General features: G+C 41.8%; 2 protein-coding genes across 2 annotated transcripts in view; one reads left to right on the top strand and one right to left on the bottom strand.

Annotated features, from left to right (window-relative positions):
- Positions 1–1907: 1907 nt before the first annotated feature.
- The window catches only part of LOC146964842 (general transcription factor IIF subunit 2-like), a 37042-nt gene continuing 14327 nt past the window's right edge, over positions 1908–24622 (bottom strand). Inside the window, exons 5-8 of the mRNA XM_085765465.1 lie at positions 6763–6844; positions 4292–4391; positions 2760–2903; positions 1908–2062 (exon numbers count right to left, since the gene is read on the bottom strand). Of these exons, the coding sequence (XP_085621591.1) occupies positions 1931–2062; positions 2760–2903; positions 4292–4391; positions 6763–6844 (458 nt within the window). The 3' untranslated portion in view covers positions 1908–1930. The remainder of the gene's footprint in view (positions 2063–2759; positions 2904–4291; positions 4392–6762; positions 6845–24622) is intronic.
- kctd4 (potassium channel tetramerization domain containing 4) lies at positions 21438–23473 on the top strand. The gene has a single exon (XM_085765464.1). It carries the CDS (start codon positions 21762–21764, stop codon positions 22536–22538), a length of 777 nt encoding a protein of 258 aa, XP_085621590.1. The 5' UTR covers positions 21438–21761; the 3' UTR covers positions 22539–23473.

Genomic DNA, 24622 nt, shown 5'->3' with positions numbered 1-24622 from the left:
TGAATCCTCTCAAGGACCCCTGGGAACCATTTGGGGTAAACCACAGCCATGTTCAGCTTTACTCCTGTGAGGCTTCATGACTGTATCCTGCATCATCGTCACATTTCATCCACAGATGAGCAGCCGTCACACCGTCCTCTGTAGTAGATCCTGCCAACGCCAACGTCTCGCCACAATCGCACACTGACATGGTGAAAAACAGTATCAGCCATGTTGTGGCAGTTTTGACACGTGAAGACACGCGTTGTGCTGCAGAGATGGTGAAGCTGACGTGCTCAGCAGTTAGCCTCGTCTTATTAAACTTCTTTGTACCTTAGGAGGTGAGAGCGTCACCGGAGCAGCCAGTCTGCAGCGTGAGGAGAGGAAGTCGCACCAGAGGGCGAGAAACCGAGTCCTGTGACAGAAATAGAAGCAGAACAAGAGTTGACACTGGCGTGGCCTTCCTCTGCTGCAGACTCTTGACACATAAAGGAATGAAGCTTGAAGAAGCAACATGACAATACATCAGTTTCAGATATCATTTAAGAAACACAGACAGGTGAGAAGCTTTGATCCCACAAGTCTCTGAACCGGACTGGAGGATGAACGCCGCTCTTCCAATCCTCTGGTGTTTTGATGATGGGGATGAAGAGCACCGTTCAACACATATTCAAAAACTCCCATAGAAGAGAAGTTGAGATGTGGTGACTGAGGACTTCACAGCTTATGATTCATTCATTTTTAATGCTCCTGTGTTGTGCAGACCAGTTCATTTCCATTAATTTCTCTAACTTTTTCTTTTAATTCCTTAGGTGTGTGTTTGTGTGTGTGTCACATGAGATGTCACACAACATGCATGTTCACACTGCAACTGTAACATTTATTCACATAGACCTTATTATGTAGGAAACGTTTTTTTAAGCTACAAAAGGAGTTTGGTTTGATGAGGTCCTCACTCCTGAGAAATAAATACCATGAATATTAGTTTGAAGAGTGAATGTGACGGGGAGCCGGCTCCTGGACTTTTCAGCTTCAAAAACAACTTGTATCAATTTTTACAAATCCCTTCAGGCCATTAACATGTGACGTGATACATGTGCTCTAACCTTTCCATCTTAAAGGTGTTCACTTTAAAGATGAATAACAAGTTGACGCCCTAATCAGGAGTTTGCCCTTAAACAGCTGATGAACACCCACCGAGTGCTGCGGGTGTGGTCACACATTCAACACGCTTTAAATTTTAAACACACAGCGGCAGCAGCAGCAGCAGCTTTCTGCCCCTGTGGTTTTATCGTATCATATAGTTAAATGCTGACCACAGTTGTCATAGTAACACTACTAGAAAGATGCAGCATGACTGGAAATGAGTTTGCAGCCATTTTGCTCTTTGTTTCTCTCTGATTCACTGCTGCAGCTCCTGCTGCTGTTCAGGCAGGAGAAGTTGGAAAAGCATCGACACAAAACAGATAGAGGTGAGGTTAAAAAAAAACAGCTAATTACCCCTTTCATGACAAGCGTGGGGGTGAAGTTAGATTTATTGTTCTTGTTGGAGCTGAACTGAGCTGTGTTTTATTGTCATTAGCTACACTTGAGCCACTGATCGCAAAGAACATGACTGTTGAGGTTCAGTGAGATTTATTGAGAGTAAATATATAAAGTTCAACAGACTTCTGACAAATCAAATTAAATTAAATCAACAGTTGATTTACATTACAACTGGTTTACAAAACACAGATACAAAATATAATAAACATCATCTTGTGCTCAGAACTTAAAGGAGACTTTTCACTTTCTATATTTAACCTTTTTTTAGACATATATATTATTTTCCCATCCACTGCTTAGTTATTCCACAGCGGCCTGAATACACTGATAACTACCTGCTGGTCTGATGGAGTGAACCCGAGTTCCCTGTATCATGAAGCAGCTGAAGGCTCGGGTGGAGCTGCAGCTAGGCCGTCTGCATCTCCTCTTCCTCAGCAGACTGGTAGTGTCTGTACTCCGGCTTCAGCTCCCAGGTGCTTTTGTGAGCTCCTTTGCTGTTGTACGTCCCAATTTCCCTCATGATCTCTTTCAGGTAGGTCTGCACCAAACACACACACAGACAGAGGAGACTCACAAATGATGTTTTTTCACATTCTAAATTGACGATAAATTTAATTTCTGTAGTGACAGTGCTGTTAGATTTAATGGAGGATCACAAATCCAACACAAACTCCATCAGTCAGTTCAAAAGCAGAGCGTGAGACTCCCCGTCCTCCACTAGGTGTCTCTGTGGAGCCGACAGACGGAGCTGCTCTGCTCCACTGATGAATAACAGTGTGGTTTGTTTCAAGACTTTTCATAATGGACCATTTCAGTTACTTTAGTTCGGTTAATTTGAGCGTTGGCCAAGTGTTTTCGGAGAGAATGATGGCGTGGAGTGTATTACAGCATTTGACTCCTACTCAGCCGGTGGTTATGCAATCAGATGCAATCAGAGGGAGAGGAGGACCTCGAGGTCTCATCAGCACCTACACATCGCTGTTCTCTGCGAGCTGGAATGAATCCACTGCACTGTATCGATTCATCCCATGTGTGTGCGCGTGTGTGTGTGCGTGTTGGCGCAAATCTCAGGCACAACAGCTAGTGTGAACAGGCATGAACATCATGCTGTGGGCGATTTGTTCAAAATTTAACAAAGGAAGGTGGATGGTGGGCAGGTGTGTTGTTTTTTCGGCCCAGTTTTACTGTTATGTTTATTTATGTGTTTGTGTGTGTTTGTGTGTGTGCTGTTTTACCACAGGTTGTCTGGTGATGTCCACGAGATCCTTAATGTTGTAATACTGGTGCTTCTCGAAGGCGGAGAAGAGCATGTCCAGTACCACCGGCCGCTCGGCCCTCACCATCTTCCCCTCCGACTTCTTCTTCTTCTCATACTCCATCTGACAACATGTGTGTGTGTGTTTGTGTGTGTGTGGTCAGACTGGACTCACAACAAGACTGGAAGCATTCAACATGTTGATTTGTGCTTAAGTTGTACATTATGAGTATGACGATTAATATTTTCCTTCCCTCATTCACTGGCCTTTTGTATTTGGGTAGTTGGATATTTATTCAAACAGTCTGTAGTTTCAACTTTTGCTTTCTAAAGTTGGTGAAGTCACAAGAAACAGATTTATATATAAATATTTAGTCAAATGGAAGAGACATATTCTGACTTTTAATCTCCAAAAGCAGGGTCCTACATTCCTGTTACATCTTTTCACAGCTGCTTTGTGTTTGCTCTGCTCTGAACCGTCAGATGAGCTGATCTTTCTCTAGAGTTGCTCCAGTTCAGACCTCCCATCATTCTCCTGTAAACTGCTACAAACTGATAATTTCAACTCCTCCACATCCCAGCATGCAAAGTGCACCAGGCCACAGGAGCCGTGCGGCTCAAACCGGCTGAGTGCTTCTTGTATCTGGATTAAACTGAGGTCGGGTCACGTCCACACCATGAATGAACCTCTGTAGAATCAGGTCGTGACCGGACAGCGAGCGCTTCCTCCACGCGCTGTGGAGCTTCTGCTCCCATCAAATCAACTGAACCAAAGGAGACGATGAGGCCAAGATCCGATGGCTCCAGCTCTGAACACAGTGAAACCTCAAAGATAGATTTAAATCAGATAACGCTGCAAGTTTAATTTGGACTACTTAATATGGACAGGGAGCTGCATTTTTTTGACTGATTAGGGGGGAATGAAATGAACAGATTCTGTCTATTAGTTTCTGAGTGAACCACCATGGACGTCTGGATCAAAACCAAATGAAACTAAACTAACTGCTCTCATTCTGGGCAGGAAAAGAGATTCAGACACAGCTCCATGTGAAACACACTGACACATGTCACATGGCTCCGTCATACTGGAGCAGGTCCCTTTGCATTATTTGACATCTACGTTACATTTCAAAGACAATGTATTTAGCAGAATAGAGAAAGATTTTATAAATTTTCCCAGGAGTAAAGAGCTGAGTGACAGTGATTGAGAGCTGTTTATCTACTTTGACTTTTATGTTAAATCCTGAGTCTATCATCTCACTGAGTAAGCCAAGAAGTTTTGTTTTTCTATATACAGTATATTTATTATTATTATTATTATTATTATTATACGACGTGGTGCACAGTGACACTCAACAGCTACTGACGCCTTTTTATAGAGAAATCTACAACCTTCACTACCTCGGTCCTACAACTGTCTGTCATTATTCAAATCAAATGACAACATGATGATCAACTAGACACACACACACACACACACACACACACACACACACTGTAATTAGTTCTCACAATGAAATCGTGGCTGGCCACAGGTTTGAAGATGGTGGTGACGGCTCTTTCTAGCTGCTGTGACGCACGCTGGGGCTTGGTGGACTCTTCAATCTGCAACCTGACACACACACAGACACACACACACACACACACACAGTGAGAGAGGGGGACACAGTTTGCTTTGTGTTTTCAGTGAGCCAGCTTGATCTGTGTTGACAGATGTGCCCGTTGGCTCAGAGCGACTGTCAGCACCTCGAGGTTACACCAACCAAATAAGTAATGGCAGCTGCTTCTCATTTATTTTTTTTGTTGACTTTCCTTCATCTCGACTGAGCCGCTCATTGAACATATTTTATTTAGACTTACGGTCGGATACGGCAGCAAAGATTGTTGGCTCAGAAAATGTTGAACTATAAACAGCTATGCAAATGAAGCTGTTGCTGAAGCTTTCTGATGCATTAGAGACTTTTTTTTTTTACACACTTGTTTCTTCTTTTCACTCATTTATTTGTAGATGAGTCACATTACATTCTCCATACTGTATGTCAATAAATACAAACTTTAAACTGTTGCCAATGATAACAAAAACATACTTCCCTCTTCTAAATATTTTATAGTACAAAAGAGTTTACACTTTTCTCTGTATATTTTTGTGCGTAACTGTAGAGTGTGTCTCTTTTTATATTTTATTCTTTAATCTGGCTTGTTGTCTACTGCTGCTATAACAAGTGAAACAAGAGTCTCTTATCTCATCTCTAAAGAACTGAAACATGATCTGTCAGTTTTCTTTCATCTTTAAAATGGAAATGTGTGAAAAATGCTTCATAGAGTCCATGTAATCACTGTATCTACAGTAGACACACACACACACACACACACACACACACACACACACACCATAATGTCCTGTGTAGCCTGTAGCCTGCCATGATGGAGGAACATTTGTCAGCTGCCGTCCACATGGACGATTAAAGAGCTGGAGTGAAAAGTGAAGACTTTCTTTGTCGAGTGTGAAATTGAATAAAACTGGACAAACTTACTGAACGACACAACTGACAAATATGAAATGTATCACCATGTAACATGTAGGAGGACGCCAGGACAGACGATCTGTGCAGACACTTGAAATGAATTACGCTGTGATTTCTCTCATAAGGGTTGAGGACACACAAAAGTCTCTGTGAAGGTCACACAACAGCTTTTATCCTGTTGTGCGTCTTGATGGCTGATGTCACTCCAAACAAACCGTGTTGTGTGTTTGCCTAGAAATGTATTGTAGCACTGTGGTACTGTTGCTATAGCGATACATCCACTTACTCTGGCTGGAGTGACGGATTCCAATGAAGAAGAAGTCAAGTAAAAAACACAAACAAACACTGAACTGTGCGTTCGGCGCACACAGGCGAACAGTTGCAGCGATGGCCCTGGAGTGAGTTGGCAACACTTGAACAGATTTTTGCGTCGTCCAGGGTTGAAAGGAACAAATTAAAGAGCAGAGATTTAGACAACAAATGCTGCTCTGACAGTTTGGTACATTCGCGCCGACATTTGTGGTTAATATTCCCCAAATTCTATGAATAATTCATCAGCCGTCTGTCAGCTCCTCGGCTGCAGCAGGGACGCCACAGACCGTTACACAACAGCCTGTCACTGGTGTCAGGTGCATCTCAACTTATGGTGTGTGTGACTTGTTGAGGCGAACCTTCACTTATGTTTCAATAATACAGGAGGTATGTGCTGATAAGCCATTCTTTAAAGGGATAGTTCAACATTTTTGGAAAATTGGCCAATTGCCATAATCCCTATAGTCACAGCAGTAGGTTCGTTACCTTTAATTGTCGGTGCAAGCTGTTTTTAGAACGGCGGAGCAGAGCCGCGAGCTGCTCAGAGCTACGCTACGGAGGCTCATGGGATTTCTTGGTTTCCCTGATCAAACTCATCATCAAATACACAATCCAACAACTCCACAACGCTCTGGTGGACAAATTGTGACCTGCACATTCGCCACGCTATGAGATAATAACGGAACGTTACGAGACAGAGTTCTTTTCGAGGTAAATTCATGCAAAACCGCTGATACGCGTTGCCTTCAGGGCCAGTTTTTCAGCAAGCAGTCTCTGTATTTGCCTCGAAAACAACTTTGTCTCGTATTATCTCATAGTATGGTGAATGTGCAGGTCACAACTTGTCCACGAAAGCGTTTTGGAGTTGTTGGATTGTGTATTTGATGAGTTTGACGAGGGAAACCAAGAAATCCCATTAGTTCGGTTTCAATACACACCTGGTGTACAGTAACAGTACTACAGATCATTTTCTCAAATGTTTGTATTGTTTTAATTCATCTACAGTGTCAAGTTGACCACTGTCCTGTTATTCTGACCCAGAGAAAACATAGCGTTTAAATTCATTGCATTTGATTGGACATCAACCTTGGACATGTTTAGACCTCTTCACTGTCCCTGACACAAAGAAAGTCAAAGTTCACTCACTTCTTCAGCTTCATGTAGTTGTCATTGACGACGGGTCTGCATTCAGCTCTGTGCACCACCATCCCCTCCAGGCTGATTTCATCTACAACAGACACAGTGACTCAGCTGCTCAATCATGATTCAGACACAGAGAAAAGTTGGTTGAAACAAATGTCAAGGTCTTTGTTATTCACATTTTGTTCCTGTGAAACCTTTTTTTTAAAATAACTCGTGCACACTCAACATCACATCACACACTTTTTTACCTGTCCTTTGAACTGTTTCTGATTTTGTATGTGTGTATCGTGTGTGTGTGTGTGTGTGTACATACATTTACAATGCGATGAGAAAATTTGATTCTCTATCAAATTTTATTCATGTTTATAAAATGGCTCCATGGCAGGAATGAGGTTTTGGAAGACTGAGAGTGTGTTTTTGATATGTGGTAGCAAATAAGTACATAAACCAACAGGACGATGTTAGCTGAACCTTCATTTGGTAAAAGCAAAACAAATATGTAACACACAGGGTTAGACTGGTCTCAGGCACTTCCTGCTCATTGTCACTGAACTACAGTTGTTCTCCCTGCTCCTCTAACGGAGACTGGACTAAGTACAAGGACGGCCGTCTCCTCAGCACCACGGCTGTTAGCGAATCGTCACAAAGGGCCACTGGGGGAAACCCAGAGCGAAGTCACACCCACAGAAGAAGTTCTGTGCACAAACAGGGGAGGTATAAATAGCCGGGTGAATTATGGGATTGTGCTTGTGTTGTTCTCCACAATAAGACTTTACTCTGAGCCAAGCAGCAGCCTCCCAGGCTGAAAGATGGAGCCAACACAGAAGAACCAAAAACTGCAGTCATGGCCACTGGAGGCTGACTCTGAGTCAGTCCTCACAGACTGACATGTTAAAGTGTCCAACTATACAGCACAAATAAACATGTTTACAGCCTGGTACAGAAATCTGTTTGGGTCTTTGTGGCTAATCCTTCCTTGATGACGACTGTGTGGAGGGGGAGTTTTTATGTAACTCACTTGTTTAAACTTCATTAAAGTGTAAAGTTCTGTATAATTGAGGACGTGCCACTTTAAGCAACAGGTAGATGGGCACCGCAAACCAAAGACATGTGTCCTCTTTTTTTGATTATCTAGTAGGTCATTAGAGCCAGGTGCTACCAAGACGGCAGCAGCAGAGCAGCTCATCCTGAGCTTCAGAAACCAGCGGGTGACGTCACAGCAGTGGCAGCTGCTCATTTCCGGCCTACATCATAAAATGTGTCCATTTATTCAGGGACAGAATCACAGCATTTATCCAATCACTGTCTAGTTTCACTGCAGTAAAATATACGATTCTCTGCCGCCCAGTTGAAGCCTATGGACGCTGAGCTTCAACAGGTTTAATGCACTGAGATGCTACAGGAATGTATGAGAAGAAAAAACCCGTCAGTCGACCTGCGATAAGTAGCTGAGTCTGAACGAACTTGTCTTAGACTTGAACGCTTTCTAACACATTTTCAGTCAATGCAATGTAAACACAGGTCACATATTTGAGCATTTATTTTTTGACATTTTAGAGGAAGCAGAGATTCCCTTGCAGTCTTTGCCTCTGCGTCCCGGAGGCTTCATCCTGTTTATTTATGATTGCTGGTTTGAACACGCCGACTGCTCATGCATTTGCTGCACCATGTTTAAGAAAATGAAAAACATCCCCTCGAAGTTTATGGTACACCCAGGAATAATTGTAGAGCTGAAATGACTGATCGATCAGCCCTATTAGACAGAAAATTAATCAATTTAATTTAATATGACCCATTCTTTGTTTGTTTTATACCTCCTACTTCTAAAATGTGACAGTTACAGCACACATAAACACATACAACAGAGACTTCTCTCTGTTGTATGTGATATTGAACTCAATATCTTTGAGTTTTAGAGTGCTGATTTGATAAAACAGTGCAAAGAAACAGCTTGAGGAACTTTACAATTTACTCAATTGATGATGAAAATAATCTTCAGCTGCAGGGTTAATGATCTACAACGAGCTAAATATATTTTCGCTTTGTAAATAAACATCTGTGCAGGCTCTTAATATAGCAAAGCTGATATTGACATCAGGTTTGACCTTTTATCAATACAACCTCACAAATAACTAACTTAACTAATTTTAACTAATTAAAAGTCTCTTCATGTCTAAGCAGCAAAAAGCCTGAAACGGCTCTGAACCTCAAAATGAAAATCTGTGTTCACATACGAAGACTACAGTTTCCCTGCACTTGCCTGTCGAACACCACACAGCAGGAGAGAAAGAAATCCAGGTAATCCAGGTGTGCACAGCTGGTAGCAGCAGCAACCAGAATACTATTCGCTCAAATTGATGTCAGTGGTGCGTCTACATGAAACCCTTCATTTTGAATAAATGCAATTAAAATGTAAAATCAGGGATGTTAGACTGAGAAAAGGCCAAAAAAACCTGGGTTAAGATAACCAACCTGAAACCAGAGATCTTTATTTTCATGAAGCAGATCTGGGGCAACTCTCTTTTGTAAATTATGTTTTTTGTATTTAATTTTTTTGTAGCTATTTTCCAATTGTATAAATCATGTGGTCCTAGATATTAATACATGAAAAGCATGAAGTCAGTACATTTCACCCTTGAACCAATTATGGCCCACTCAGCCCTTGATAACCCATTCACCACTCACAGCTTGACATTTTCAGCCATTACTGATTCACCTTGAATATGGGTCTTTCATTTGTTGCATTTAGATTTCAAGCTGTTCTTCCATGGAGGTGCTTTAGCCAATTATTTAACTGCCCAACCCACAACCTTTTTCCTAAACCATTTGAGGGCTGGAGAGGAGCTCTCTGCTGCTCCTCTCCAGTTGTTATTGCAAGCCTGTCTTGTTGTTTATTTTTATTTTGAGGAGGAGATGGTGGAGTCCATTTGGTGAGTGTTGTTGTTACATTGGCGACGGCTCTGTTTACTGTGCATTGCTCCGTCTATACTGGCATCTTTTGTCTATGGACGCACAAAGGAGGTCAGAGAGGCTGCTACATTTCAGACAGACAGGTTCAACAGAAAAAGAGAGAGCGAGGCTACAGAGAGGTGTCGAGGTGAGGAAACGGGTGAGGACGCTGCAGTGAAGAGCAGACTGATGGGTCCAGATGACGTGTGGAGGAAGGAGAGAGGCTTGTAAACTCAATTTAACCTTCTTTTAGAGAACAGTGTGAAATCCTGTCAACTCAGAGTTTGTAAATCCTCCAGGGGCGCGTGCAGTTCCCTCCCTTGTCTCCATGCTTTCCTCACTCTCATCCTTTTCTTTTGTCTTAGTCCCTCCCACTTAAAATGAGGGGGAGAGACGTAAACATAAGGAACAAGCGAAAGACGTCTCTCGCTGTCTCTGGCGTCATCTGCAGTGACGTCGGTCTCTGATGGAGGAGATGCAGCAGGATCACCAGTCAGTCGGCCTGAAACGCTCCGTGGCGTCCTTTGTTCCCTGGACTGTGTATCCGCTGATGATGTGATGTATTGTGCAGATAATGATAAGGGTGCACGCTGCCACAGCTGAGGCAGTTACTGTTCAACTCCCACATGACAAAACAGAATGTAAAAAATACTTGTCACAGCATGTCGCCTGTTTAAAAGCTGCAGCACATGCACAACTGAGCCTTCTCCTGACTGTAACCATCAAAATTAATACAAATCTAGTGCGCTTCAATATTCACATCATTTTTACCGGCAGAATAATATCTTTTTATTCATCAATTATGTATGTCTTCATTTATGGAAGTAGTGCTTGTAAAGCTTCTATTATTGATTCATGAAATAATGGAGAGGATAAATTATTTATAAGCTCATACAAACTACCGTATGTAAAAAAAGAAAAAAGAAAAAGGACATTATTTGTTAAATGTAAATATAAACTGCATCTATGAAGTGTTTATTAGTAGGTCCAATGTTAACATGTAATCTGGGTCAAAAAACTACATCTAGATCTTGGGAACACTAGATGATTGATGGTTGTTTTTGTCCCATGATGGAAGCTGCAGTGTTGTAGTGTGGTGAGGCCATTTTATGGCTGATCGATAAATAAAACTGCAACATCCAGCCACGACCAGATTTCCGAGCAAAGCTGTGTGTCAGTCTCTCTCTGTGCAGGATGACGTTATGTTTTCATACTCCTAAAAGGAGTATGAGGAGCACTGAACAACCTTAGTAAAGCTGATCACTTAGTCACTCTAACACACATCAAAGAGCAAAGAACAATTCAATCAGCAGCTAAAACAGCTAGAACCCAATGTAGTGATGATCCTTCTTTGTTTGGGCCGACTGGACACTAACATTTAAGTACATAACTCAATGTAATCAAGTCTGTTCAAGAAGTACAAGTGAAACCAAAGTCAAACTGCAGGTAGCAAGCCTGTTGAGTGGGTCTTTATGTTGACCTCGCTCTTTGTATATTTTTGTTGGAGTTACATATTTTATCTTCAAGCAATGCCTGGTTTATGGTCAATTTATCATTGAAGCAATTCATTAATCATGATTGATGAACATGAATAAAATTCAGGGGTCTAGCAGCTGCCACGGTGCAGATAAGCAACCAATCACACAACCCCAAATGATACACAACTATACACACACACACACACACACACACACACACACACAATAGGCAGGGAGAGTGGCTTTCAGATAATAAATGTTGGCCAAGGTTAAGATGTTGTGCAGCCTGACGGCCATGGATCTCCTGTAGGGCAGTGAAGTGACCCTTCTGCGTGGTAGAGGAGGATACGGAAGTAGAGGAATAAACAAACATTACTAAAACAGGAGAAATTGATGAAACAGTCAAAGTGCTACTGACTCAAAATAAACCACAAAGCCAGTATTTTCTGTAATGAAGGAATATGTCACTGTGCGGCTCATTTGTGTATCATGAATGGGTTATGACCAACAAAGAAGCCGTGTGGCACAGAGGAACAGACACACAACACCAGGCTGTGACTCCGCAAACAGAACTTGTCGGTAGGATCAGTTCGTTGTTGGCTTTGCTCTCCTCGCGGGATTTGTTGACCAGCCTATTCAGTGTTAATCAAAGCTGGTGAAAATCAGGTCCAACAGTCACCATAGTAACCATCACATACCATCCAACATCACATGTCATGAAAATATTCCATCAAGTGCCCACAAGAGTCTGTTTGTGTTTAGTCTTGAGGCAACAGACACTCACTGCAGAACATGCCACAGATCTCAGTGATGTTCATCTTCTCCTTTTCCACAAATGGATACAATTATGTGCAATTATTGGCTGGTGAGCGCCGGAGCACTTGCCAGCAACATGTCTAAAAACACACCCACACACAAGGAACATGTGTGTGCACATGCACAGGATCAACTGAGTACCCCCCTACCCTAACATCTAGGGCTCAACAATTACAAAGCAGATGATCACAATTCGGTTCGAGTGCAATATTCACTTTATAAAGAGCTGCAATTTTTTTGAAAAAGGTCAAATGTATCACAACATTACGAATGAAGCATTGTGGTGCTACAGAGATCCCCTGGCCTGCAAATCATATTTAGACTGAAGGGAGCGCGCTTGATCAGTACAGATCGTCATATTCAGTCATTTCTGAGAAAAGTCAATGAAAATACAATTATAACTACTAGGGATGCACTGACGCATCGGCTCAACATCGGCGATATTCGCCTTGTTGACTGACGTTGGCCATCGGAAAATACAAATACTGGCAAATATTGGTGTTTATCTGTTCAGTGGCATATTTTGGGGGGATGTGACTTCGCCGAGATGCAAGAAGGCACGTGCACGTTCAATTTGTTAAAGCCAAGTGAGCGAAAATGTCGGAAGTGTGGGAGATTTCTTGGTTTCCTTTACACAATAGATGAATAAATTACAGAGAAAAAACATCGGTACCAACACTGGAATCGGTATCGGCCCAGAATTTCACAATCGACGCATCCTTAATAACTACAATTTGTAACTTATCACAATATCTATTAGAATAATATCCAATTATATAATAAATAATAATAAAATAGTCACGTATTGTTCATCCTCTACTACTATCTACTGCATGTTGTGCTGTAGTTTCACTAAAACAGGGTCAAGGCCTGGAGGGAATGTAAACTATTTCCCTTCTTCCTATTTCCTCTCTCCAGCATCCAGAGGGACATTGTACTGTATGTAGGAGAGAAGTGCCTCTCTAAACAAGGGCAGATACAGATACACAAAGTGGAGACAAAGAAAAAGACCCAGCATCTGTTACGTACTGACCACAGCAAGAGTAGCTCAAGGCTTTTGTGTGTGGGAGGAAGACTTATAGTAGATTCCTGAATATTAGTCTCACTATAACACGCTTAAGTGCTACAGCAATGTTGTGGTCCACACCTTAAGCAAACATTTAATATTTTAATTCTCCTACACACCTGCAATTGAGGTGAGTAAGATTTTATTACTCGCTAACAGATGAAGAGAAGTCAGTGCTGAGATCAAACGTCAAATAAACATCTTTTTTTTTTATTCCACGCATTCTTTCATGTGAATAACCTGTTGCCAGTGTTGCCCACAACACTGTACTGTAACTGGAAAGCTGACAGTGTGGTCAGAGATTTCTGTGTGTTATTCTGGCAGTGATTAATGCAGCCTGAAGCCACAAGCCTCCAGCAGAGACAAAGAGCGAGCTACAGAGGACTTGCAAGCTAATGTCTTTAAGAGATCCGCAGCCTCCACTGACTCATTTGTCAGACTTGATGCAGCTCCCACTGGAGCAACAAAACAGTACACACATGCAGTTCTTCCCAACATCAGTAAACAGACTTTGATATGTAAACAACAGCGGACTTCCTGTATAAGAAAAATACACAAGTGGTTACCATGACTAGTTCGCTTCTTTTCTCTTTGATGTGAACAAAAGTAAAACGATCCCAGTCTGTCTCACAAGTGAAAAACCCTTGTATGACTTAATTACGATGCTTCCAGATTGAATGAAGAACAGCTATCATGGTCTGTGATGCTCTTTTTCTTGCAGGAATTTTATCTTTCATCATCGTGACTTCTGGGTAAAAACCTGAGAATGGTGTTTCTGTTAAAAAGTTGTCAACCAGGAATCATAATAATGTGTCAGATTGTGTTGTGTTCATATCGTATCTTATCACAAAGGACTTCTGTTGGCCTGAACATCTGACAGCTGCCTCAGGTTTTACTGTAAGTTGCAGTCAAGGGTGACATCATCCATTAATGCGTTAATGTGTTAATGCATGTTAATGAATTTTCTGAAGTGTCAATTTTGACTTGATGCTGCTGAGTGGCAGCTGCTGGTTAGTGTGTTTACAGGTACAACATGTTTGGATGTATGTGATATGATTTCCTGGCAGAGTTTACTGCCTATATGCACTTCACTCTGGGTTTTAGCCATAATCACTCTTCTCCCACACTGTTGTGTAACACACACACACACACACACACACACACACACACACACACACACACACACACACACACACACACACACACACACACACACACACACACACACACACACACACACACACACACACACACACACACACACACACACACACACACTTGCTCTCTGCTGCCCTGCATGCTATACTATAAATTACAGAGGCCTGGCTTTAGCACAAATAGTGTCAAAAGGAAAAAAAGGAGCCAGTGCAGATGCATACGACTATCTACTGAAACTAGATGCTACTGAGGGGTGATCCACTATAAGAAGACCGACAACACATCGGTAATCTCTGAAATAATTTGTGCTTTAAATATGAAACATGTCGGTCGGTCACACTGTCAGTATTTCTGCAGCTGATGGTGAGTCTACTAGAAATGACATGGACGGTGCTGGGTGGACCGATCCTTCAGCTCAGACCCTGCAGCTACAACATCAATCACACTGGATCTAGTCCAGACTTCACTGTCCACTGGAAGCTTCCTGGCAAGATCAGGACATTTTTGAGCAAATAATTATCTGTAACAATAACAGTTATAACATTTGCAGATATTTTTTTGTTTTCTGATCAACTAATAATCAATGAAATGATTGCTGCAGCTGTAGCTCAAAGTGTTTTGCACCCGGCAAACTTTATGTTCTTGTCTTTTCCTTGTTTGTTGTCTACTTCACTGATGGTTCGGATGAATGAGTTGTGATATCTTTTTTTGTATTTTTGTCTCTCATTGGTTCTTCTTCTCCCTCGCTGTGTCATTACTTTTACATTTTACATTTACAACTGGAAAGTCATCTAAACAATGCATCTGTAAATGATGCTTTTCCATTTCATTGTGTTTGTGAAATTACTTCATAAACCAAATACTGGCTTTGCTAAGTCAATAACAAATGAAATGCACCACAGAATATTGATTGTATGTCAGCGTTCAATAAATATAGACATTCAAATATACTCACAAGGGAATTTCACACGTCAGAAATGCTGCTCCAGCAATTACGTAAAGAGAGTAGAGCAGAGAAAAGGCCCTCATGTGAGGTTACTGTAGGGTTAGACTGGGAATGCAGCAGATAGATTGTTTCTACCATCTTGTATCTCATGGACGAGAGGTGACTCCCTCAGGGGGTCAAATCAATATTCATTAAAACAAAGTTCTCTCTCTGAAGGAAATCTCAGTTTGTCCTTCCTCCATGCTATAAGGACAACCTGAAGATGCTGGTGAATGTGTTGATATTATCATGACCAGAATAATTTAGCAATCCTCTGATATTTAAACCACGACACGTCACTTAATATCTGTGCACCAGTGAAATTAAGTATGAGCAGAATTATTTGCTATTTATTTTTTTCAGTCCATATTCATGTGAACACCTCTTAATCTAAAATCCACCAACTCATGAAGCTTTTCTAAGAGCAAAAACAGACAAGAATTGAATTAAATCCCCAAAATGGTATTGACAGCCACCAAAAACCAGTAGGTGATCAAACGAAAAGGGAAAACAGAGAGAGACAAAGGTAGGACATGACATTTAAAGGCATTACACTTCACTAATTCTTTAAAAGTAGAGAAGTGAGAAATGGCCAAGCAAAGACTTGAAAGGAAGAGAGAGACAGATGCGAGGGTGAGCAGGTCAGTTGTCCACCCCCTCACACTCATCTCTTACCTCCATTTGCTCCGAGGCCCCCTCCTCAAAGTCCCGACCTTCCTAACGTTAAACACAACAAACAGCTTGCCGCCCACCATCGCTGTCTCTTCCTCCTCATGTGTGTTTCAACATATACCCAACCACAAACACACAGAGCATACACATAGGCCTACTACACAGGAATACAAAAGTGTTAAAGCCATTTACCAGCATGGAAACTGGATGCTGCTCCCCAGGACTGTAAAACTATCTCTCTGCAAAGTTGTTTATTTTCTTTTTCTTTCAAGTTTTATTTGCCTTAAGCTCCGTTTTCTTTTTCCCTGACAAACAAAATCTGACCCATTGCATAAGCTGCATGTGTTGCTGTGCCTGAGGCTGCTCCTTTGACCCAGGCTCTCTTTCCTCCTTCGGTGTGGACCTTTTCTATTATTTCAATGCTCCTCTACTCCACTCTTACTTCTGATCTGAGATCTGACCACAGCCCAGTGCCCTCCTGGTTAGGATGCCAATGTTTGGTGGTTTTAGGTCTCAGGAACAGTTTGTACATCCTCTGAAATACCATGGGGTCACGTGTATAAATAACATGTTCACACAAAAACCGTGAACGCCATTTCCTCACACGTGAACAGGTTTTTATGAAGACAGATGGTGAAGTGAGACTGCATACCTGAAACCAAGCATACACACTTTCTACAGCCAGCAGCAGGTGATGCCAGCGATGACGAGGTGGAAATGGAAATATCTATTGAGACAAAGAACCTAATAATAAACCTTTTTCTATTTTATCCTTTATTGTGAAACCTGTTTAAAGTCGAAATGATGATCTAAATTACATTATTATCTTTCTGCTCTACCTGCTAATGACGGTTTACAGGTACACGTGATGAGGTAATGATACAGGTGCTATAAATACCCACAGTTGTGCACATAATGATAGCTACAGTACTTTGCCCTCCCCCGAGAACCTCATTGATACAACACAAATGAAAGACTACCAACTCTTCACCATTAATTTCAATGGCAGAGATATAAAAACAGCTGGAGCTGACACTGAGTCCACATGCCTCATCCTGCATGTTTTCGCAGTTTTAGAAATGTGAGTCTTCTTTTTTCTCACTCACACATATGACGCATGCACACACACATTGACCATTCATGATGACAACAAGGAAGCAACACGAGAGGAGGTTTAGTTGCTGATTGGATCTCCAAATATAATTTTCCATTAGAGCCCGTCTCTACCGAGCCCAGAGGCTGCTTAATTAAGGGACTTTAATGATTCCATTCATTAACTGTGAAGTGATTTTCCGACGTCTGTAACTTCAGCCCACTTGTTATGATTCTAACATGGATAAGCACCATCTAGTGTGTAAGTCTATTTCTCACCCTTAATATCTCATTGGCTGTTTGCAAGCTTTTCAAAAAATGACACCTCATGGGCTGAGAAAAGGAAGAAAGAAGTAGCTATAGCAAATTATGGGGCCAAAGAAAAATTGGTTTAGTCTAAAACTGGTTTCATCTTTGATGCATCTTAACTAAAACATAGTGAGTTCGATAATATTTATATCAGAGCCTAATGCCTTCAATGTGTTTTGTAGATAATTGATTTGCAGTGACTATTAATAAAAATATACTGTGCTGACTTTGTGGTAATATGACGTCACCTTTGAAGGATGACAGTGAAAGCATTTATTTTTATATTTATGATATTTAACTTAAATTAAAGAGGTGGCAGAAGTTTCATTAAAACACACTGATATTTTTCAATATGTGATACTTTAACTTTTGTCAAGTCATCCAAATAATTACTAAATATATTAAATTTTTCAGTTTAATGATTTGAACTGCACAGTTTAAAAAGTTAATATTGCAATCTGGTTGAAATCTCTTTTGGGTTCGAGTAACTTAACCCCTGACACACACACACAGAGTAGATAGACTTCTAAAATGAATTTAGCTCAAAAAGACTGACAGCTCGTAGCTCATACAAGACCCTATTTTAAGTGGTTGCCATGCCAGCTTCACAGCAGTCAATGGCTCTGTGTTACAGCACAAGCTCTTAGAGCGACTCTATGAATAATTCATCACCTGTAAGAGAGGAGAGTGATTGCTCGAAGCATTTTGGGAAATTTAATTCAAACGTCCTGAGCTGTCAGTAAAGACACGCAACAGCTGTGACAAACAGATTCTCAGTGACTCTGAAGATAACGATTCTACTCAATGAGTTGGTTTTAATGAACAGGAGGCAGAAAACAGGTCAAACCTCCCACAATCCTCTCTGCTGCATCTTGGCCTCGTTTGCAATTCCAATCGAGTGTTGTTGATGATGATACCACTAATCACTTATGATTAGAAAATCACCGCAGAGGCAGAGAGCTGTCGCTTTGGGATCTTCTCCCCGATAAACACACACACAGCCAGAGAAAGAAAAGCAGCACTTCAGTATCAAAGTATCAAATATCACGGTGGATCAGTCAAAATGAATCATCAGTTGTTCCCTTCCCTGTGCAGTGCTCTTCTGTAACAGCTCGGAGGTGTAACTGGTTGATAACCTGTTGCACACCTGCTGGTTATCGTGTGTGTTGGGATGAATAAGCAGTCCACAGAATGTTACTAATATGATGCTAATTTAAGTCTTCTTTGTTATTGAGGGGAAAGTGACTCATGAATGTACAGTATTAACTAACAAATTAAATTGTAAAGTGCTAAAAGTAAAACCTAAATTAGAGATTGAAGTTAAAATCCCCCACTTTCCTCCTACACACTACCTCAAGAATAAAAGCCATCTGGAAAATGTATTTTGCTCATTCTAAATGCTAATTAATGCCATGAGGAGCTCTGAGTCTGATTACGAGTAGTCTGCCAGAGAGGATGCCTCTTTCTGAGGCGTGTTTTGGAATGACTTTACAATTATCTCACTGGTCCTAATAAAATTATAAATTATATTAAGAAATATATATCCAGAGACGGCGTTTAGCTCACCTAGTAGAGCTGCCGCCCCATGTTGAGGTTTGAATCCTGCATTGAGCAGCCCTTTCCTGCATGTCATTCCCCCTCTCTGCCTCCCCATTTCCTGTCTCTCTCTCTCTCTCTCTCTCTCTCTCTCTCTCTACTGTGCTACCAATTAAAGGCATTACAAGCCCAAAAATATACTTAAAAAATAATATAACAATATATATCCAACTCATTTAATTTGATGTAAACCAATTTTCTTTTGATTATGGGTCCAGAAAAATACAAGTATTTCTTCCTTTTCATTTCTGTTGTTAAATAAAAACAGGTGCAAGTCATAGCGCCTTCATTTCCACGCCTACTCTGCATGAGAATGGACCCCTGAGAAGTGGCCTCAAGTGAGATCTGACAGACTTTAAAGGCGAGATCGTGGGTGCTAAGAGGCAGACCTGAGCATCATCAAGACCTTATAGTTACAGCGTTATTCTCAACACCAGACACTTCTCCTACTTGATATGGGCCTTGTAATATCTATCGATGTTTGGCAGCCAGAGGGGAGTGGTATAGGTCCTTAATTAAGTCACCATTACAGCATGACACTATTGTTTTTAACAGCAGAGGTTTTTCAGTGTGACAATGAATAAGGGCCACTATTTCTTTTTGGAGACTGAGTATTTTTCTTTTCAAGAACAGGCACTGATACTAGATTCAAAACATTTTGTCCACAAATTAAATGGGCAATGAAAATAGCTACAAGTGACAAACAAACAGAAAAGACAAAAAAAACAATACATTTATGAAAGCAGTTTAGTGTAAATTCTACACATCGGGAAATATCCAGTTTGGATATATCAAGATAATAAAACACAGATATGTGAAAATAAATCCCTGAAGAAAAACATTCCTCATAAATAAGACAGAATTCGAAATCTAGGTAAAACGCAATACAACTGCTTGAGGCAATCGGCTGCCCACCATGAACCAGAATTTGCTCAAGGTTTCTCCTTCTTAGGCAGAATGCAAAATAACTGTAAATTAATTATTGGCACACCCTGATAGCTGAGGATGTTACTGTTAGATATTGTGCTCCCTGTATTAAATATGAAATGAGGTTAAAAATCACAGGACATGTCTGTTCTGATGATACGAGTCAGCAGTGTAAAACTCAAGGATGTTGGAGCCTCCCTTCATATTTAATAGAAGGGGGACAACGTCTGACAGTACAGCTATCAAGATGTGCTCCCCACCCCACCTGCTGTACAGGTATTTAAAAAAAAAAAAAAAAACACAGGAAGATTCGTGCATGAATTGAGCATAAGTTGATATAAAGTACAGGAATATGTATTCATTTTTCCTTCATGTTTTTTGTAGAAACACTAAGAATATTAAACTGGTGTCTCATGAAAGTCAAGCTTTCCATTAGTCCTTAAAAAATGTGTACAGATCTTTTTAAAGATCACCGCCACCATGTGGTTGCTGTATTTGTATTTAGTTAGCACTTGTTTCTAGCTGCATTCTGCCTGTAATGATCAAACACACAAATTCCCAGAGGATAAATACAAAGTGTCCTCTGCTTGCTAAACACAAAACTGTCAGACTTGGCTATGGAAAGTTTGTTACTTTAGTGATTAGAATAATAATTGTGAGATCAATTACTCACTCTGCACCCATGATGTTGACATCAGGGCTCTGGCAGACCAGACCAGCTGTTGCATGACTCTCTGTTCTCCTCATCTCTAAAATATTTTACAGTACTGTACATAACATGTGACATAAAATGTGTGTCATACATCTGCAGAGACACAGTGATGTGAAACACACTGTGGTGGTATTAGTCATTTGTACCAAATTACTGGTCTACTGCAGTTCCCCACGGGGGCTTCGGGCCACAGTATGGGCCAATTCAAACCTGTCCGTCATTACCAGACCCCCATCAACTGTAATTGGTCCATTTCCTCCACAGGCACCTGCAGCGCACGCACAGACGCACACACGCACACACACAAATCAATACACAGGCCATATTCACAAAAGACAGATTGGTTTTTACTCAGTAAAAAGGGAAACAGGATCAATTACAGCAAATGCATATCCTGTTTCTTTCATTTACAGAAGTAAGACAAGCAGCCTACTTGTCCCTGTCATAACCAGAGAGGAGACGGAGGAGCATGCCAGTAAACCCCTGAATTAAACTGGATTTCAGTTCACATGAAGTGCTTTGTGTTAAACAGATGGATTTGGCTGCAAAAGGAGTTTCAAATAAAGGCTCACACAAGCTGAGACAGTTTCACACCACAAAAATGATAGAAGCACCCCCCCCTCCTCCATCTGGTGACAGGGGGGAGGGAGTGAGTGTCAGTGTGAGGGTGTGTGACTGTGTGTGTGTGTGTGTGTGTGTGTGTGTGTATGCACGCGCGCTAATTGCTAGAGCTCAGCTCCACACCTTTTTTTATCAGAGATAATTAGGGAAAGAGAGCAAGAAGGAAAAAGCTCCTGGAGTCTTCAGTTGTTTGCTCACTCTCTCTCCTCTCTGCGAGTGACGCTGTGTGTGTGCCCACCCACTCCTAAGGGGGAGAGAGAGGGAGAGAGAGGCAGAGAGAGAGAGAGAGAGAGAGAGAGAGAGAGAGGGAGGAGGAAGGACACCGAGCAGCACACAGAGAGCCAGTCTGTTTTCAGCTCCCAGTTCACTGTAGCTCTTCTGCCAGACAGGACTCACTCATCCAGCAGCACATGGTCTCAAACACGTTCACCGTCACTACACGACAGCTGACAACACCTTTTCATTTCCACGGCAGCAGCAGCAGCAGCACTACCAGCAGCACAAGACTCACTCTGCCAGATCCACAAGAGGCTGACTAACAGGCTCGGTCTGTGCTGCTCACATACACGCGACCGCCGGCTCTGAGGAGGCTGGGTCGAGGCTGGAAACGGTGACTGGAGAATGGAATGGAACCTCAGAAGGATGGAAAGTGAACTGAGGCACATCAACCCAGACCTGCTGCAGCCCAGCAAGAGCTTCAAGAAGCCCTCCTCCGGCACCATCACCCTCAACGTAGGGGGCTTCCTGTACACTGCCCACCGCACCACGCTCGCCAAGCACCAGGGGTCGTTTCTAGAAGAGCTGGCCAACGGTAAGAAGCCGGTTCAACACACCGACTCCATGGGCAACCCGTTCATTGACAGAGACGGTCCGGTTTTCCGCCATGTGCTCAACTACCTGCGAACCGGAGAGCTCCAGCTGCCCGACGACTTCCGGGAGGCGGGCCTCCTGCGACGGGAGGCTAGCTTTTACCATTTGACTGAACTGGTGGAGGCCGTCACCGACTGGGAGAGTCAGAGGGCAGCCCAGCGGGAACCCGCCTTTCTGGAGGTGACCGACAGCCACGAGAGGTCTCAGGGCCTCAAGGTGTACTGCAGCGACGCCGGCTTTATCGACAAGGTTAAAGCGCGGCTGGTGCAGATCTCCAAGAGCCGTCTGGATGGCTTTCCAGAAGAATTCGTGGTGTCGTCCAATGTGATCCAGTTCCGACACTTTATCAAGTCGGAGCCCGGCTCGCGGCTCGTTCTGAAGGAGGACAGCACATTCTTGTGCACGCTTGACTGTCTGAAACTAGAGGCAGTGATGCTTGCACTGAGATCAGGCTTTAAGCTGGTCACCAGCCTTGACAGCAGCAAAGGCTCTGTGGTGGCGGCTGAGGCTCTGCACTTTGTCAAGTAGGAAGGAGGCAAACGGAGAGAGGAGGAGAGGGGGTGGCAGAAAGAGAAAAGAGTAGTGCCTGATTCCACAGCCACCCTGTTAATGTAAGGTATTGGCTTGAAGATGTAGTAATATGTAATGTGTCATGGGTGGGAGGAGAACAGGCGGACTGGACTGCCTTAGGAAAGGAAAAGTCTTTGTATCTTTACTGCACAATATCGGCTTATAAAAACAAGATTTGATAAGTTCTGGGTGATTTTTATCAAGAGTAATGTTGACATCAATCTTGCACTGCTTTGTAAGCTAGTATAGAGTAAGTAATTTAGCATTTATGGTATACAAATTGGATGTGACGAGACGAAAAACTAAAAGTACCTGTAATTTGAAAGACAAGCCAACTGTGAATCCTTCTGTAGAGAAGACAAAGGGATCAAACCGAGATTCTGAACAACAGCTTTATCAATGGATTTGTCTCTGTACAAGCAACAGCTTCTGCTGCTTTGTCAACAGCTGCAAAAGCCTTCAAAACCAGCCGTGATGTGCACTGTTGTGCCATTCAGCTTTTACTACGGTCCGTGTGTGTGTGTGAGTGTGTGTGTGTGTGTGTCGCTATACACTGTGTGCGTTGTGTTCAGTTGGTTTAATAGCTTGTGTTTAGTTTATTAGCCTCTCTGGCGCCTAAAGGCAAAACAACAGCACACTGACGCTGTTCTGGTTGTACTGACAAACTTCACATTCAAATCACATACGAGCTACCTAAACAGTTTCTCACATAACGTCAACAAGCTGAGTTTTAAGTGCAAAGAATTGTGATTATTGTAAGGGCTTTGAATCTAGCATGATGCATGTGCACTAAATAAACTGTGTGTTTGTTAGTGCTGTGAGCCTCTGTGAAGCCAGTGCCACAAAAATGCCTATTACTTTTCAATGTGAATATTTTACAAATAAAATGACACTGAAACAACTTGTTCTAAGTGTTTTATCTGGAAGCATCTGTATACAGCTCCATGCTATGAATTTCTGTTGAGAAAAGAGAATTTGTAGCTTGAGATATAAGATTAAAATTGTGTGTGTTAAAACATAATACACTTCTGTTGGTTTGGAAATATTTTTGGCTGCACTAGAATATCACTCCGCCTGACGTTGAACTTCTTTAAACGTCCAGCGATCTGGTATTGGACTGTCCGAATTCATCTTGATGAATAATCAATCATCTTAATGGCAACCTAGTGTCTCGACAGAAATCCGACAGGACATGCTGTATCACCTGCTCGAGCCTCACAAACTTTTCTCTGTGACAGTTAAGGCTTATACTAAATGATTAATTCATGGTAGTTATAATCATCTGTACAATAAAAACACAACGATGCCTGCAAACCATCTGCTCTAATGACAGACACACTTAGTGGTACTTGACGCCACCATAACGCAGCAAATCACCTGCAGAAGCCTTTAGGGAGTCCCTGCACATCCTCCCAGATCCAGTAAAGATATTTGCCGTTTTACAAAAAAATAGGCCAGTCTGTGAAATAAATGCTGCCCTTTTCCCTCAAGGAGGACCTCCTTTTATCTCTCTGCATTGCACTCTGATGTGTGTCACCAGCAAATTTATTGGTAATATAGTTTTTTCTGTTTCAGAGAAATAGGAAGGAAAATCATTTCTTCCTCAAATTTCAGTAATATTGTAGTTCTAAGTGATAACCTGAGTTGCTTTAGCCTCAGTGCTCCCTTAGTGGATGAATATGTTTTTACAATTTCTTTTTAGCTTGCCTGTTTAAGGTGATACAGAACTGCCCCGAGCTGCTGATAACAGCAATACTAGTTAAGACAAAAAAAACCAGGAATAAAGTTGTCTTTGCCCAGTGTTTTGTTGATTTTTATCAAGTGAGAAAGTTGTGTATCATAGGCATAGATAGATAGATAGATAGATAGATAGATAGATAGATAGATAGATAGATAGATAGATAGATAGATAGATAGATAGATAGATAGATAGATAGATAGATAGATAGATAGATAGATAGATAGATAGATAGATAGATAGATAGATAGATAGATAGATAGATAGATACAGAGTGACATGAGGAGAGGGGAGGAAGTGATGA

This window comes from Trachurus japonicus, chromosome 21, assembly GCF_045865225.1.
Source record: "Trachurus japonicus isolate A0001 chromosome 21, Traja_1.0".
Lineage (NCBI taxonomy): Eukaryota > Metazoa > Chordata > Actinopteri > Carangiformes > Carangidae > Trachurus > Trachurus japonicus.
This window is presented reverse-complemented; position numbering and strand designations above follow the sequence as displayed.